At 45.5% G+C, this 16,951-nt stretch overlaps 2 protein-coding genes across 2 annotated transcripts; one reads left to right on the top strand and one right to left on the bottom strand.

The window, feature by feature from the left end:
- Nucleotides 1-38: 38 nt before the first annotated feature.
- On the top strand, nucleotides 39-5,098 carry tmem47 (transmembrane protein 47). Its single transcript, XM_042056816.1, has 3 exons — nucleotides 39-490; nucleotides 4,008-4,148; nucleotides 4,542-5,098. The coding sequence occupies exons 1-3, from the start codon at nucleotides 265-267 to the stop codon at nucleotides 4,718-4,720; spliced, it is 546 nt and encodes a 181-aa protein (XP_041912750.1). The 5' UTR covers nucleotides 39-264; the 3' UTR covers nucleotides 4,721-5,098.
- A 1,567-nt stretch (nucleotides 5,099-6,665) lies between these two features.
- On the bottom strand, nucleotides 6,666-16,295 carry tab3 (TGF-beta activated kinase 1 (MAP3K7) binding protein 3). The gene is made up of 7 exons (XM_042056797.1): nucleotides 16,093-16,295; nucleotides 14,373-14,544; nucleotides 13,024-14,200; nucleotides 12,226-12,386; nucleotides 11,573-11,666; nucleotides 10,674-10,757; nucleotides 6,666-7,794 (listed from the first exon to the last, which is right to left on the bottom strand). The coding sequence occupies exons 2-7, from the start codon at nucleotides 14,472-14,474 to the stop codon at nucleotides 7,649-7,651; spliced, it is 1,764 nt and encodes a 587-aa protein (XP_041912731.1). The 5' UTR covers nucleotides 14,475-14,544; nucleotides 16,093-16,295; the 3' UTR covers nucleotides 6,666-7,648.
- Between the last annotated feature and the right edge of the window lie 656 nt (nucleotides 16,296-16,951).

Below are 16,951 nucleotides of genomic sequence, written 5' to 3'. Positions count from 1 at the left end.
AAGACAGATGGAAAGCTCATGGGAGTTCTAGGCACTAGGACCCTGCAGGTGCAACTGTGATTTTTCAGTAATGTGCAGTGCAGTCGCATCAGCAGAAGCGGTACGGTAGGCTGCAGCAGCGTCCCCGACGCGCCGCGGCTACCCATCTTCAAACATCAGCAATCTAACGGATTGGTTTGCAGAGAGCTAAAGTGTCTGTACTCTGAGAAGAATAACACAGCGCTGCTGATCACCGTTCGGGCACAACCGAGCGAGCCTGCCGTCATGGCCTCGTCAGTGAGTGGAACGGAGGAAGTGCGCGGGTCGGCGTTGACGCCCCTGAAGTTGGTGGGCTTGGTGTGCATCTTCCTCGCGTTGTGCCTGGACGTCGGGTCTGTGTTGAGCCCAGCGTGGGTAACCGCGGATGATCAGTATTACCTGTCTCTTTGGGAGTCGTGCTGGAAGCCTGTTACCTCGGAAACCTGGCAGTGCAGCACCACATTGGAGACGGGTGAGACCCGTTACTTGTAGCCTACTCGAATGGAGATTGTCACAATCCCATATGGCGCATCGTTTGTTAATATAATGTCGATTTTCTGATAAAGAAAAAGTAATATTTGCGATGATGCTTTGATAACGATCTGCATCCGTACGCTATTGATATGCACATGAATTCCACGATGACAAAGGGGCCCAGCACTGTCTAATGACTGGTGCATCCCTACCACAGTCACTGCTTTTCTCCATATTTTTAAACGCACCAAAGGGGCGAACTATTGTTTTTCCTTTTGTCCTGTTTACCCTGTAGCCTAACCTGTTCTGAGAAGGAGGTTCTATATTCTAAATGTTTATTTAGTAGGCCTAGAAAAACAAATATGTTGGCTGAATTAATCTTGTTCACAAGATTCACAACTTCAGGAGTTCACAAATCCTATCAATCTCGTAAAGAGCACTTGGAATAAGTAGCCTCCGTCTTGCCATACAAAAGTTGTCTGGTGGAGCTGTCTTGCGAATGATGTGGGGAATTTTGTAGTGCGAACGGTGATCCAGCTGGGGTTTCATTCTGCTTTTGTTGCCCAGTAAAATGCGCCTTTGTTGAACTTCCCTCTCCGGCCAAGTAGTGGGGTTAACTTCAAGAATCGAACTCCCAAGATGCCTTAATGTCGGGAGATTAGTTACCACGGAAACAAGTGGCGCATTCTACAAATGCAATTTCCCACAGAAAGAGATACTTCCTCGCTTGCTCGCTTCACATTTGCTCTGGAGTTTGTGTGGGAACAAACTGCCTTGCACCTCATTTTGTTTTTTAGTAACTAGTTTGTCTTTACTTGCTTCTCGAGTTCATGGGCTGGTGACCATCATGACAAATCTTTGTTCCACTTTCCTTGTCCTGGCATAAACTGACAAAGAACAGGATTGACTTCTTGTAAAGTGGACCATTTACCCTTGTAAGCATTCCAGAAGAGATGCATAAGCAAAACAGCCCTTTCTTTCACTTTGGTCAGCTCAGTATTGATTCGAAACCCTGCTGCAATCAGTCTGCAGATATTCAGTATTTCCTGTGTCACGCATCATGCATTAAACAAATTCAATTAACTTTGGTGGCAGCCCTGAGTCCTGTTGGCGTTGGTAATGCAGTCAGTGCATGTTTAAATTTGGTCTCGTGGTGAAACATTGGAATACCCAAATAGGTAAACAAGACCATGGCATAGGAAAACACACAAACATGTCTACACACACACACACACACACACACACACAGACACACACACACACACACACACACACACACGGCCCCTCTCTCTCTCTCTCTCTCTCTCTCTCTCTATCACTCTCTCTCCCCCCACACACACACATACATACGTAAACAGACAAAAATAGAGCAGCAGGGGCCAAGAGGTTGGGAAAGCTTCATGTGAGAGTGAGTCTGCAGAGAGGCAGGAATGTGGAGAGGCTCTGTAAGACGCTCTTTGTGCGGATTGCGGCCCAGTGTGAGAGAGAGAGAGAGAGCAGGGTCAAATGTGGAGGGTGTGCGTATGGGCCGCGGCGAGTCGAGCGAGTGCCCCATACTCCCTGCCTCCCTCCCTGGGTCTGGGGAGAGGGGAGGAATGTGGAGGGAACATGTCTTTGTGATGGAATTCGATCAGATCGCCGCCACTCTGTGACATTGACTCCCTCTCTTGCTCCGTTCTGCTCAGTCTCTCGCTCTCTTTTTCTAGATATGTTTTCTTCTTTTACTTCACTCACTCCAGTCCTACATTCTCTCTCTCTCTCTCAGTCTTTCTGTCTTTCTTATTATCCCTCTTCTCTCATTCTCTCTGTCTTGCTTATTTCCTCTCTCGCTCCTTCCCTCTGCTGGCCTGTCCCTCCCCTTGATTGACTCTTGATACTTAATGGCCAGAGGGCGTTTATAAATGAGCAGCTCCTGTAAGAAAATAGATTATAGTAATTAAAGTTTAGATTTAATCTCTTATCCACACTTCCATCTGCAATACTGTAGGAGGGAGGGAGGGAGGGTGCAGCTAAATAAACATGGTGTGCGGAAGGCTCCACGAAACCCAGGCTTCGAGACAGGACTGCATCAGTCTGTCGGGGTGAAGTTATCCCTCTTCTGGTTCGGATGGAGTGGGGCCTGTGAGGTTGAGAGAGAGGGCCAGGGTCATTCTCAGGGGACCTCTCGTTACGAGGGTGAAAAGCTTTAAGGAATGATGGCTCAGTTGTTTTTTTTCTTCTGTCTTTTTTCCCCTTTCTCTCTCTACCCCCATTTTCCCCTCTGGCTTCCTGCAATGACAGCTCCATTTTTACCCCTAAATCTTAAGCCTTATTTGGAAATGAAGTCTTGTTTATGTTCGGGCAGCCGGGCAGGGAGGGAGAGAACGGAGCCGCATGGGAGAGCAGGAGCCTGTTGCTGAAACAGGCACATTTTCACCGAGGCTCTGTGCATCATCGCTGAGCCTGTTCCTGACTCTTTCTCTCTTTTCCCTGTGCTGTGGGGAGCTTCTCAACCACAAATCTACATAAATAATCTGTGCCGGATACCTCTGCTCTCACCCTCCAAAACCACTATTTACATTAGCGTGCAAGGGGGACTTTTTTTTTTTTTTTTAAAAAACGTTGCTCTCCTTTAGTTTTGTCTGTTTATGTTTCTGCACGTCCTTTCCACACCCAGAAAGTCAACACTGGTCTTGCAGTGACCTGACATTATGAGCCAGTGAAACGGCATACTGCACATTATGCCCATTGATTTATTTTTTTGTTTGTTCTTTTTTTATCCCATCCCTACACACATGGTCCATTGGGATTCCTCACCATTCCTCTATGTGGTTAGGTACAGTGTGAGCTGGTGAGCTGTCTTCTCTCTCCTCTCTTCCATCCCCCCACCGTGACTGCCCCCCACCGCCCCGCGTCTTCTCTCTTTGTCAGCACTCCTTGGAGGATTCAGTGCTATTTCAGGTTGCTACTCTCCGGTTGAGTGTTTCAGAGTGCTTCTGAATGAAATGCAGAGACAGCGGGGGGGGGGGGGGGGGTCTTTGACATCAGCCAGGAAATGGGGCATCCATTACAAGCTGAGGACATTCAGCGAGGCCTGGCCGAGACAGCAAGTATAGCTCTATGAATGTGTGTGTGTGTGTGTGTGTGTGTGTGTGTGTTGAGGTTAGTTGTACCATCTTACAGCAGGTGTTCATGGATGCTGCACAGTCTCTCATTCGTTATCTAATAAGTCGACAAATCCTCTCCTCTCTTTTATCTTTGTCAACGCTCAACTCAGGTTCCTAATCCACTCAAAGTCGGCACTTACTTCAAACCTGAGTGGGCGGCTTTCCTCCACTCTCCTGCGGATTCCACCCTGCGTCTGCCTATTCCTGCCACTTCCTGGCATGCTTGCGTGACTGACTAAGACAGACTCTCAGGAGTCTGAGTAGTTACCAAATAATGGGCACAGACTGAAACAGTGCAACTCTATTTCTCTCATTGACTCCCCCTTTCTCTCTGTCTCGTTGTGTTCCCCCTGCCCTTGTCTCATTTAGACTGGCAGATCGCCACACTGGCCTTGTTGCTTGGCGGAGCAGCTCTCATTCTTCTCTCGTTCTTGGTGGCTTTGGTGTCAGTTTGTATTGGATCAAGGAGGCGGTTCTACAGACCTGTTGCTGTGATGCTGTTTGCTGCAGGTACAGTACTTCAGTCTCACGCACGCACACACGCACGCATGAACACACACACACACACATTCTTTATCTCTTTCTCTCTTTCACACACTCTCTCCCATTCTTTCTCATGCACACACACACACATACAGTCACTCAGATCTGTCTTCTAGTAAGAACATAGGAGGCCTCATAAAACAATAGATCTACTGACAGGAAATGCATCACAGTTTCCACCCCTTCAAAGCACTGATACAGCTGCTACACATTACAGTTATTGTGTTTAGAGATGCTTTTTATAGATTTTTAGATTTAGTCACAACAGAAGACCCCCCCCACACACACACACTAGAATGACATTGTGGGAGTTCTCGCATTGGCCTGAGTTGTGTGTTTTGTAATTCTGTGTGTTCGCAGTGGTCTTTCAGGCGTGCAGCTTGGTCCTCTACCCCATCAAGTTCATCGAGACCATCAGCTTGAGAATATACCACGAGTTCAACTGGGGCTACGGCCTCGCCTGGGGTGCCACCATCTTCTCTTTCGGAGGGGCCATCCTGTACTGCCTGAATCCTAAGAACTATGAAGATTACTACTAATCTCGCTTGATGACTCGAATGCCTTCAGCACACCCCCTGGTGTTCTCCACTATCTGTGACAATAGCGGCTCATGCACTGAACTGTTAGTTTTCTCCCCCTCTTTGCTGAACTGATGCTGATTACCTTATGAACACATATGCACGCACCTACACGTAAAGACACACACACAAAGACACGCACAGGATCACACACAGAATGCACAGAAAAGTGCTGACTTCACTAATGTGTGGACTTTGATGAGGAAGTGAGAGTGTATTTTCCAGTTTCCCATTTGTCAGTTCCAATCATCTTCAATCTATCTTGTTCATATCATCATTCTATTAAGTCATTATCATTCTCTAAATCAATCATTCAATTAAAACGTATCATTCCACACAGCTATCAAACCAAATCGGTCTATCATTTTTCTTCTTTCATTTCCTGTCACTTTGAAACATTTCTCTGTTAAATTTTCAGATCAACCATAAATCATTCTTAGTACTAATGACTCATCTCTTTCTGATATGTTGCCAAATGGACAGAGTATGCAATCAAAGAAAGATATCGCATTTCAGTTCTGTGGATACAGGATGTTGCTTCATAGAAAGTGGTATCATACAGACACGACCATACAAGTGGGTTATGAATGTGACTGTACATTACAGTACTGTAGTAGTAGGTTACCAATGGTATTAAATTGTATGTAATGGTATATACTGTTGTTGTGCCATCACAACGTGTAAACTTAGGATGGAAGATGTTTTAGCAGAGGTTCTCTCTATAGAGTGAGAGAATTGAGAGAATGAATGACTGGAGAGTGTAGATGAGACAGGGACAGGGTCCCTACTGCTTTGACACCTGATGGTGCGGAGGGGAGGGAAGTTCGAGACTGATGGTGCGAAAGCATTATTGAAGTCCTTAAGACCTTTTTATTGAAACACTTCAGATAACCCTCACTCTAAATCACACACAGAAACACACACACACACACACACACACCAGGAACATACAAGCCCAGAGTACCATTCTGATGTGTTTACAGTTACAGTTATCAGATCACTAGTATAGTTGTTTACATTCCGGTCATGCTAAAAATGCCCATTCCCCAGGCACGTCCTATCAGTTTGTGGAGCAGAAACTAAAAGAGACTACTCCACCGCTGCCACTCTTCACAGTAGTGGGGGTGAGGAACTCTAACTGTGTACGACACAATCAAGTCTGTCTGGCAGTACAGTAGCATAATAGTCAGAAACGGTCTGTCGCTGCAGTGCTGCGGCTAGCCTGAATGACCGTTGTTGAGCATTGTGAAGTTTTGTCTGGCTAGCAGTGGCCTCCTCCACTGACACTTGTGTTTCAACTCTGTGACTCAAGATCATGCCCTGTTTTAGTCCTTTAAAAAAAAAAGAAAAAGGGGTTCTTCATAGAAAAATAGGATTTAGCAATGTAGAGCAGATATCTTGTTGTTTATAGCCAAGCCTTGGTAATAGACTAGTTTCTGACCTATCAAAAAAAGGTAAACTGTTCATGAATACAGTTGCAGGTACTGTAGATGAAGATGACCAGAATTTAGATAAGCGTGGACTTGAGTGCATGTGTATGTAGGTGTGCAAGAGAGAATGCAAAACTGTGGAGTGTGTGTGTGTGTGCGTGTGCGTGTGTGAGAATGCTTGTGTGTATTTGGCTAAAGGCCTCTTCTGCTCTGTGTGTGCAGTCGTGACGTCTGACACTGGTTTCGATACTAACACAATAAACAGGTGAACAGACTGAATGCCTTTTCTCATCACTGGATGGGGAGCGGAAAAGGGGGGGGGGGGGGGGGGCGCTTCACAGGTGTAAAGGAAGGAACACAGAGATGGCTAAATGAAAAGGATCTGAGGAGGAAGAAAAAGAGGAGACAGAAAAAACAAGATACCTTCCAGAACCTTCTAAAGTCCCGACTGAAGACTGCAAAGGTACGATCAGGTGTCACATAGAATCAGCTCCTTTATTTTTATTACGTACAGCAAGTTGAGGCATTTGCACAGGAAATCAACATCTTTTAACACAGAATACAGTGTGGCATAGTATGCATAAAAGTACCAGGTATATATCTTATACGCAAGTCTCTTAGTGTTCTTCATTCAATGAGAGGAGCTCTCTTCTGCAGAGAGCGAATACAGTGTAAAGTCTACATAATATATCTTTCAGACCCCTGCTGTTTGTTAAAATAATATCATCATCATCATCATCATCATCATCACCCTACTCTTTTAGAGGAGAGCTGCCCCACACTTGCTCTGGTTTGGGGCTTCATATGTGTAAACACGACAGTCTCATTCTGCATGGAATGCTAGATCGGTAAACCACGCCTCTTTCTCTTCCAAAGGCTTCCGCCTATTGTAAACCCCACCCAGTAGATCAGATCCAGGGTCAAATCACTCCCTTTCTGCCTTTTTCATGTCTTTTTCTTTCACTCGTTTTTTTACATGGACACAGTCTCCCACCTTTCTCCTTAAAGCATCATCCTCCTCCTCCTCCTCCAATAGAGATCACAGGTAAGTGCAGGAAGCTCCTCCAAGAGGTGGGTGGGTCGGTTTCGATGGAGTGGCTCTTCCTCAGGGGAAGGGGGGGGGGCTCAGTTATTGCTGGGCTTCAAAGAGGAATTTAGGAAAGGGGGGGGGGGGGGGGGGGGGGGGGGGGGCAAAAAGTGACAGGCGGAGGGTCTCATGTCTCTGAATAACAATAGGTAGAACCCCCGGAAAAGTAGCACGATGAGACTGACGATTAGTTAGGGCGGTAGAGGATTTGGGAGCGGGGACAGTCTCATCGTTTGATCGTTCAATCAATCACTCGGTCAACGGATCGCACGCCAGGCATGGGGGGTGGGGACGGGGGCGGGGCATGGGAGGGGTGTGTGGCAGGGCGTGCTGTGGCGTGGCGTGGCACCATGTGGCGCTACCGCGGCGGGCTCAGGTGTAGCGCGGCATCTCGCACTGCTCGCATCGGTTGAGCGCTGGGTGGTTGAGGAAGGTGCAGCTGTCGCAGTTCCACTGGGCCCCCTCGAAGTCCTCGTCCCTCTGGGCGTGCGGTGGCGGTCGGGATGGACGCTCCTCGTCTGGGGGATGCACAGGTGCGGTCAGACAAAATTAAAAGTCCATGGCTGCACACTCTATATACTCCAATATACACTTAAGTCACGTTTATATAAACATAAAGGAACGCATCAACTTTATGGGAAATGGGCATTTTTGCTGTCTTTGAGTTACATACAGAACACCCAGTCTGACACCGTTAGCCTGTAGCTCCCTTTTAGCTATAGGCTAGCTATAGGCTTACTAGGCAGCCGTGGCCTACTGGTTAGCGCTTCGGCGTTGGCTTTGAGGCGGGTTGAGGTGTGACACAACGAACAACATGACAGCATCCACATATGAGATGAGCATAGCTACTATATCGCGCAAGTTTTATTCAAATTAGAAAGTATTCCTGGGTAAGCTGTGAAGCTATGAGTCTCAGCCATGCAGCTGGGAGGAATGAACGACACAGACATCCTCCACGGCCGATTCCAGTTCATAATGGAGGAATATACTTTCTTCAGAAGTGTAGGGCCTACCGTGAAAACTTGATGGGAATTGTCGTTGATTAGGTTCATGTCACATACAAATGGTAAGTTAAAACATCTTAACGTTAGTTACGTTACCTAACTTAATTGTATGTTAAACGAAGGCATTAGAAGAACACTTTGTTCATCTAATTGGTTGATTTGGCCCGTCGATAAACACCAAAGGTGGTGATAGACAGATGGTTTATCCAATCAGCTAACCAGTATTTCCGCCCCTTCCCAAAAGTTCTTCAATGAAAAGTTCCCAGATGGATATGCAGAGCAAATCCATCTGGCGGAGTCAGGTTAACCTAACCCCTCACTGCTCCCCGAGCGCCGCTGTTGTTGCAGGCAGCTCACTGCGCCGGGATTAGTGTGTGCTTCACCTCACTGTGTGCTGAGTGTGTTTCACTAATTCACGGATTGGGATAAATGCAGAGACCAAATTTCCCTCACGGGATCAAAAGAGTATATACACTTATACTTACTTATACTAGGCAAATAAGTGGCAAATAAGCTAATTGGGGCTTTTTGCAGGCAATTGGTAGAAGGAGATGAGGTCAGAAATGGTGTGGTCCTATGGGCACTTAGACCTGAGATGTGGTACGAGTGTATCCACTTGCACCACATAAGTTAAGTTGGTTTCAGTTTTGTTTTTTTGAGCCTTTAATGTCTTATCAGTAAAGCTAATACAGGAAATGAGTGCGAGAAAGACAGGGTGAGTGGGCTCAAGAAATGACCTTGGCACTGGCAATGACCCTCCTCTATCCCACACTTAAACTTTCATACTGACATTTCCGCTATTGTCTTAGTAAGGGTATGAAGGCAGTGAGAGACAACCTGAAAAAAGATTCAATGTCTATACAAGAAAGGTTTCACACTAACGGACATCTTGTGGTGTAAAGTTTCACAATAACGGACATCTTCTGCTGTAAAGTGTCAGACTAACAGATATCTTCTGGTGTAAAGTTTCACACTAACATATATCTTCTGGTGTAAAGTTTCACACTAACAGATATCTTCTGGTGTAAAGTTACGTAAGTTTTCATTAGGGAATTAAGAAAAGGGTAGACTATGAAGGTATATTTGGTGCAAAACTCCTGAGCACTTGTGGCAATAGATTTTGTACGTGTAGCCAAAAGTCACAAGTGTGTCGGTAAATTTGAAGTCACAGAGATTTTTTGTTATCCCGCAAACACAACACAGCAGTTACAACTTCACAAATCCTTCAGTGCAAGTGCACAAATCCCATGCCACACATCACAAATTAAAAACATCCTATGCTCACATTTTTGCTACCATCACCTCAGTATATTTGGTGCAAATTTGCACAGCTGTATTTAAAAATGTGAGAACATGAACACAATTTGTACATTTGTAAACGTTTATGTGAATTAATGCAACAAGAGTCGCACATCTGTAGAACATCTTCTTTCAAATGCATTTATTTAATCTAGGAATTTAAAGTAAAAATTCGGAGCAGCACAGATGTAGTAATAGCCATAAACTTTAATTAAGGTGCATATGAAGCATCAAAACGTTAGTCCCTTTTGTGCACCTTAATTAAAGTTTATAGCTAATACTACATCTGTGCTGCTCCGAATTTGTACTTTTAGTATATCTACACGGTCCGCTCTTCGTCTGATGCACCAGATGCAATGCTGCAGAAGTGCGGTGGATCCACTCTTTTGTGAAATCGCATTTATTTAATCATCTGGGTCTGTGACTATTTTCTCGCATGCACACAAGTCAATAACTACAACTGCTTGAATCTGCCGCTAGGAGTCTCAAATGCTGTTTTCTGTAGCTTTCTCGCTTTTACACCACATGTGACTGAGATATTTGGTGCAAAACTGACTCGTACCCGAAGAAAAGTTTCACACTAACAGACATCTTCTGGTGTAAAGTTTTGAATACTTGAGTTTCCATTGGGGAATGAAAAGAAGAGGAGACGGCCCTACACATTGGCAGTACAGGTCAATGAACCAAACATTGCACAAAAACACCAAGTCATGCTGAAGGCCTATTGCGTAACAGAAATCATCCACACGGTCATGTGCTCCACAGTCTGAGAGGGATTTGCAGTAGTAGTGCAACAATGATAAAAGTCTGGACATGCCAGTGCCGGAGCTGAAATAACTACACTCTTGCACACTCTTGTGTTTGTGTCCTCTCTTGATAACTAGTCAAGTATTTATGACTTATGTATTATTTATGAACAAGTGTAATAAATGAAGGCTTGTGCATCATCATAAATGTAGGCTTGTGCATCATCATAAATGTAGCCTTCATGTGGTCACTTGATAGTGTAGTATATTTACAGTGTATGTCCACCCAAAATGAAAAAGGCAAAGTGAGGAAAAAGAGACTGTTTTACGCTGAGGTGGGCAGCTAACCTTTTTTAGAGGGTTTTGGTGGTACCACCGGACCAGGCTGAATGTTGTCATAGAAGTTGTTCTTGGCTTTCGGATCAAACTTCCCTGTGAAAAACAGAGTAGAGTGTTACAACTAAACCAAAATACTACAAAACACTGTGTCAAAACCACTGGGTATACACAGAGTTCCCACATCTTATCAAAAGAATCATCACAGTCCTTTCCAGGCCCCAAATCCCTCAAAACCAAGAACCCAACTCAACATAGTTTGAGACACACATCAAGGTTCATTACTGTTACAACACTGAGAATGTTTGTGATGAGAACTAACAGCCTTTACAGACAACAATTAAAAAGAGGTAGAGGATTTCAAGGATCTCTTAGAACAGTTGACACTACTGAAACAAACTACCATTTTACAAGACGTGACGTTTCTCAAGAAGTAGACGACCTTGGAACAGATGTGTGCCAAACTGGGCCTGGGCCAGTGCAGGGCTAAATCTGCCCTGCGGTGAGTTTCTAGCAGCGGCTTACACAAAGCCAGTTTTACCATCCAATGGTACTGAGCAACATGGAGGTATTGACCACAAATGGAATAAGTAGAAAACAAATGAAAGAGATACAAGTCACTGGGAAGATAAAAATGACCTGGCATTTTCTACATTTTCAAAAAAAAAAAAAAAAAAACTAAAATTGAGTGGGGAATGTCAAATGAGGAAAAACCTTTTTGTCAGAATGGCATAACTGCACAAGCACAAGTTCGAGGCAGCTTCATAAACCAACCCTTATCTGCTGGACATTCATAATCAACTCCTTTTGCTGTGAAATTCACTGGAACCATGTCCTGGCATTAGAAAATCGTTTCAGCCTCACAAGGAAAAGCTTTCATGTCAAGACTGAGTGGACAGCACATTCAGTACCTCTAGACTGCAGCAGGTCTGTCTCCTTCAAGGTGCAATCAATGTCAATCTGGAGCTGTCTGTTTAAGGTACGCAGTCTGGTCATCTCTTCGGGCTGTTCAACACATACACACACACACACGCTACTTTGAGAAAATGCCAAAAAAAAAAAGTCATGAAAAAGGGAGTAAATAACAAAAACTCACTTTTCACATAAGCCAAACACTACTGTTCTTTTGATAAATTGTCAGATGTCTTAATGCAACAGCATAAAAAACAAAAGTAATTATTATTTTAAGTCTCTGAGATTCTGAGAAGCGAAAGCATCAAGTTTACATTCTTTAAACCTCAATCATACAATATAACAGACAATTATTTTGAGATTAATTAAAATTAAAATGTGGATGCTGCTCAGTTCAGTTTTCACGGTCACCTTTGACCAGCTTTTGGGCATACTTTTTTTTTTTCCTTTAAAATATATCTATTACAGGTGCCATATAACCTCAACAGTATTAAGAGGTCTGTCAAAATGGATTCTCACATTGATTATGTGACGAGGAAGGACAGTCAGTTGACATTCCTGGCAAAAAGATGAATTTTCCACACATCCTACCCATCAAACTGCCCTGCAGACACATCCTACTCATCAAACTGCCCTGCAGATGTGCACATACCCTGGGGATGATGCTGGAGCTGTTGACCCTCCGGAAGCGTCTCTGCAAAGCATCATACTCCATGTCATTGACTTCAGCCTTCAGCCCCTCAAGCTTCTGCTGTTCTTTGCACAGCTCCTTCAACAGCCGCTCCATCCTGGCCCTCTGGTGCAGCAGCAGAGCTAACAAGAGACAGACGCCGTCACATTTTTATGTGTGTAGGTGCATTTATGGACACTTATAGGGCCATCCACACTGCTAACGATAACCATAAAGACAACTGTAACTTGTAACTACAGATACAAGGAAGTTTATTGTCACATGCATATAGTTACTAGAAGTAAGAAATGCAGTGAAATTATGTCTGGTGTCAGCCTATTTGTGCATTTATTGGGGGGGGGGGGCGCCAACAAGGTGGGGGAAGATTGGGATGGGGGGGGGGGCACCAACAAGGAGCACCCAAGAGCAACAGGGGCAAGGAAAAACTCCCTTACCAAGGAAGAAACCTTGGGCAGATCCACGGCTCAAGGGGCTAACCCAACTGCCAGGGGTCTTGGTGTGTGTGTTGGGGGATGACAGGGGAGATGGGATAGTGTGCTGTGTATGTGGGGAGAGGGCAGTGTGCAATATGTGTGTTGGAGAAGCTTCCTCATGAGAATGTGCTGTGTATTGGGGGGGGGGGGGGGTATGTGAAAAAAAGATATGTGCGCACACTGACAGATAAGGTTAAAATCTGTTGTATACATAAAATTATCTTGACTTTGGTAGAAAACAAAAACATGCACGTGAACGCACACCCAGCTAAATCATGATTCATACCCTGTGTGTATGCATAGTCATCAGAGCCAGAGCTGGAGCGTCGCGGCATGCGGTTGGCAATGTGGCTGGCAAAGCTGCCCGGCCCGGCCGAGATGGGCAGGATGGGCGGAGGGGCACCGTGGCGCTCGCCCTGGTCCACGATGTTGAGCAGCGGCTCGGCCTCCACGGGCGGGGACCCGGCGGGCCTCTGCGGCTGCCCCGCGTGCACTTTGATCTTGAAGCTGTAGGCCGAGCCGGCGGGCTGCGGGGAGGAGGTGGGCCGGGGCCGCGGCGGGCCCTGGTGGAGGTACACGCCGTGGTGGAAGGTGGTGCCCACGGGGCCCGTCATGCTGATGGCGCGCGACGGCGAGCTGGGCGACGGACAGGTGGCCATGTAGTAGGACGGGCCCTGGGAGTTGTGGACTGGGGAATTGCTGCGCGGCCGCGGCCCTTCCAGTGTGATCTCGATCTGGTTCGTCAGGGAGCTCTTGGAGGAGAGGTAGGGTCGGTAGGCCTGCTGGTAGGGCATGTTCTGCAGGTTCGGGGGGCTGATGGGCAAGAACGCATGCGACGTCTGGGGGACCTGGTGCTGGGGGGAGCTATAGGGGGAAGGGTGGGAGGGGTGTGAGGGGTAGGAGGAGGGCTGGTAAGGGTTGGGCTGGTAGACAGCAGACCCAGCAGATGAGGGCCAGGGTGCAGGCTGTGGGCTCTGAGAGGGGGAGGGACGGATATAGAGAGCGCTGTTGTTGCTGTTGTAAGAGGGGGGGATCTGCAAGGCCTGAGGAGCGTTAGGCAGGTTTTGGGAGAGGGTGACCGTGATCGGGTTCATGGTGTATCGGGGGATGGGGGTGTAAGTCGGGGACATGCCCTGCATGGGAGGGGGTGTGGGGGTACTGGCCGAGCGTCCTTGATCACTCATGAAAAAGGGGTTGTACCCTGGCGAGGGGGCCATAGCAGGGGCCGACAGGGGCTCAGGGAATCCACCTCTTGGAGGCTCGATGTGGCTGTCGCTAGTGCTGTGCACCAGGTGGCGGCCTGGGCTGTTGGTCTTGTTGCCCTCAGAGGGGCCCAGGCTGATATGCAGCATCTGGTTCCTGTTCAGACGAACCTCATCAGGAGGACTGTGATATTCTTCATAAAGGTATCGGTTGCTTTCCTGAGCCAGCAGGTGGCAGCATACATCCAGGTTGTTATTGTTCTGAAACAAGACAAAGATTGAAACAGAAGCTTCAAAACAATAGCACGAGGATTTTCCTGTCAAGGCTTTGCAATAAACTACTGCAGACATAATTATGGACAGTAGTATGTTCATTTGGTCAGCATGACACTGTTAAAGTTAGAGATATGAGATAATAGCTGTTTGCATCCACCTGCAGAAGGTACTGGGACACTACTCCCTCAGGGATCTCCGGGAAACGCTGCTTGAGGTCCTGCAGGATGTGATAGTCTAACTGCGGGCCTCCCTGCGCCATCGTGAGCCCAGGGAGTAAGTCACTGAGCCCACAACCGGGAGCGCTGCACCTGTCGTTCACCTCTCATCCCCTGCGGAGAAAGTACAGGCTTGCTTGATACCAATATCTGACGGACCGCCCTTTAATCGTAACACAAAGGTTCTGGCAACATGACTACAATTGTTTTCAATCGATGCTGAAAATACAGCATTTGGGCCTCTCGCTTTGCAGCAGTGCTGCAGCAGGACCACCGCAACGGTAAACATGGAAGACAACAGACGGATATTTAAAACATAAAAAAACGATGTCAACATACTAACAGGAAGACATTTGCTATGTCATCATGTCTACGTTCGTGTGCCATAGTTAGGCTGTGCCATCCCCTCGCCGTATGTTTGTTTGGACATTTCGTTGTGCCAAGCAACCAAATGAAATCGGAAACCTGGCGTCTCGACATTTAACCATTCAATAGCATTGCTTCAAGCCAACTTTTACCTTCGCATTAAATAATCACTATACTATATATTTTCAGACGAAACACATGGCATGTCAAAAAACAACGTTTCTGGGTACATACTGTCTGCCTGCATTATCTTTCTGTTTGTATGGCTAACATTAGTTAGCTGTGGTTGCATCCTGATTAGCCACATTGTAAGAATGTGTGTGCAAGAGCAGCACTACGTTTAACTATGGGAAGACACGGTTCTGGTTTTCGACCAAAAACGATGGCGCGTTAAGCACAATAATACAATGTGCACAGTTATGACTATTAATTAAAATTAATAACGGCATAAGCATAAGGCTCGGTTCAGTTGAAGTTACATATAACTTACATCAGCAAGCTAACGTTAATGTTACCTGCAACAACCTTATCTAGTCATGTCTGTCAAACAAAACACAAAACAGCGGAAAGAACAAAACGGAAGCCACATGTGGCTGGGCGTACAACTCATTTCAAACAAAGCAATTAATGACAACGATTACTGCATCGACATTCATATTAGTGTGACAGTGGTAATACAAACGCCAGCTAGCTACGGCTTTTGATTATGGCCATCAACAACAGATTGTACGCAGGCTAAAATTAGCATAGCAGCTACTGGCTAGTAAATGGATGCCTGGCGTTAGCGAGCTAACGTTATCGTACAACATTTAGGGGCAGCATTTCATTATGTCGACAACTTGGTTCTTTCTGTGGTTGTAGTACTAGATATGTAAACATTAATGTTACAATGAATAACACACCTTCATGATCACATGCCTCCAGAGACCAAAGTCTAATGTTAACAGTTTGCTGTGTGATAAGGTTAGCGTTAACGTTAACTTCCAACGTTACAAACGGTAAATCAGCGAACTAGCATTAACGCCCAGAGTTGACATATTGACATCATTAAATGGCCAACTAGACTTTGACCAAAGGTTTCTCATTTTTGCAACGACAATGCAAGACTGCTCATCCCCTATTCACGCAAATGTATCATGTCTACTGACAGCTGGACATCCAACGTTAGCAACTTCGTACAAAGTAGCTAGTTAGCTACAGAGGCATTTAGCTAACGTTAGCCTAAGAGGATGCTGTTAGCTAACTTTACTGCTGCAGCAAACTAGCCAGCTAATTTTCTTAACAGCAGGAACTTACCATGGACTGACCCTCTGTGTCCATGGGCCACTAAATATTATTTAAGTTGTCACCAAACACGATGATTCAGTTAACAAAGTCAAGAATATTGACGAAGAGCTCGATGTGTCCAAAGAGTGTGTTGTTACGTGGGTTCCAGGAACTGTAGGCCAACGTCGTCCTCGGGAGTGCTACGGGCTCTGGTGCTACCGCGATAACCTGCGCAGACGTAGAAAGGGCTTAGCAAATGTGGCTAAAAATTAGCTAAAAGTTCGAAATAAAAGTCCCGCAAAACAGCAATTTCAACTAGAAAATGTAATTTCGAGGAAATTACCAGTGCATGAAAATATAAGCATACGGTATATTAACATAAAATGCCAAATAAACAAACTTTTATTTGCAAACAGTTGGCAGGAGTCATAGTTGATAACAACTGACAGTTGAAATGGCTGAACAGTTAAATAGTTGAGTAGTTTAAATAGTTAAATTATTTAATAGTGAATTATTGTAGTGAGGACATGTATTTTGAAACAATTGTGGGCAGAGAAAATAGTAGTCTTAAGAGAGCCAGATTGTATGCTTAAAGCCTGAGACAGAGTATATAGTTTAAAAGTTGAATGTAGATAGTGTAATGGATGTTGATAGACAGAAAGTTGAATGGATGTTGATAGGCAGATTGTTTAATGGATGTTGATGTATAGTTTAATGGGTGGATGAGTGAATGGTTTGAAGAGGATGAATGGATAGAAAGTTGGATGGAATGTGCCTTATATCCTTGTAGAATGGAGAGACACAGAGAGAGTTGGCCTAGTTAAGCAGAAAGCAGTTGATACAGGTGCAGTTTAACTGGCCCTTTGATGGGTCCTAGTAGTGAGCAGCT

The sequence above is a fragment of the Alosa sapidissima genome, chromosome 12 (genome assembly GCF_018492685.1).
Source record: "Alosa sapidissima isolate fAloSap1 chromosome 12, fAloSap1.pri, whole genome shotgun sequence".
Lineage (NCBI taxonomy): Eukaryota > Metazoa > Chordata > Actinopteri > Clupeiformes > Clupeidae > Alosa > Alosa sapidissima.
The sequence above is the reverse complement of the archived record's forward strand: the minus strand, read 5'-3'. Positions and strand labels throughout refer to the sequence as shown.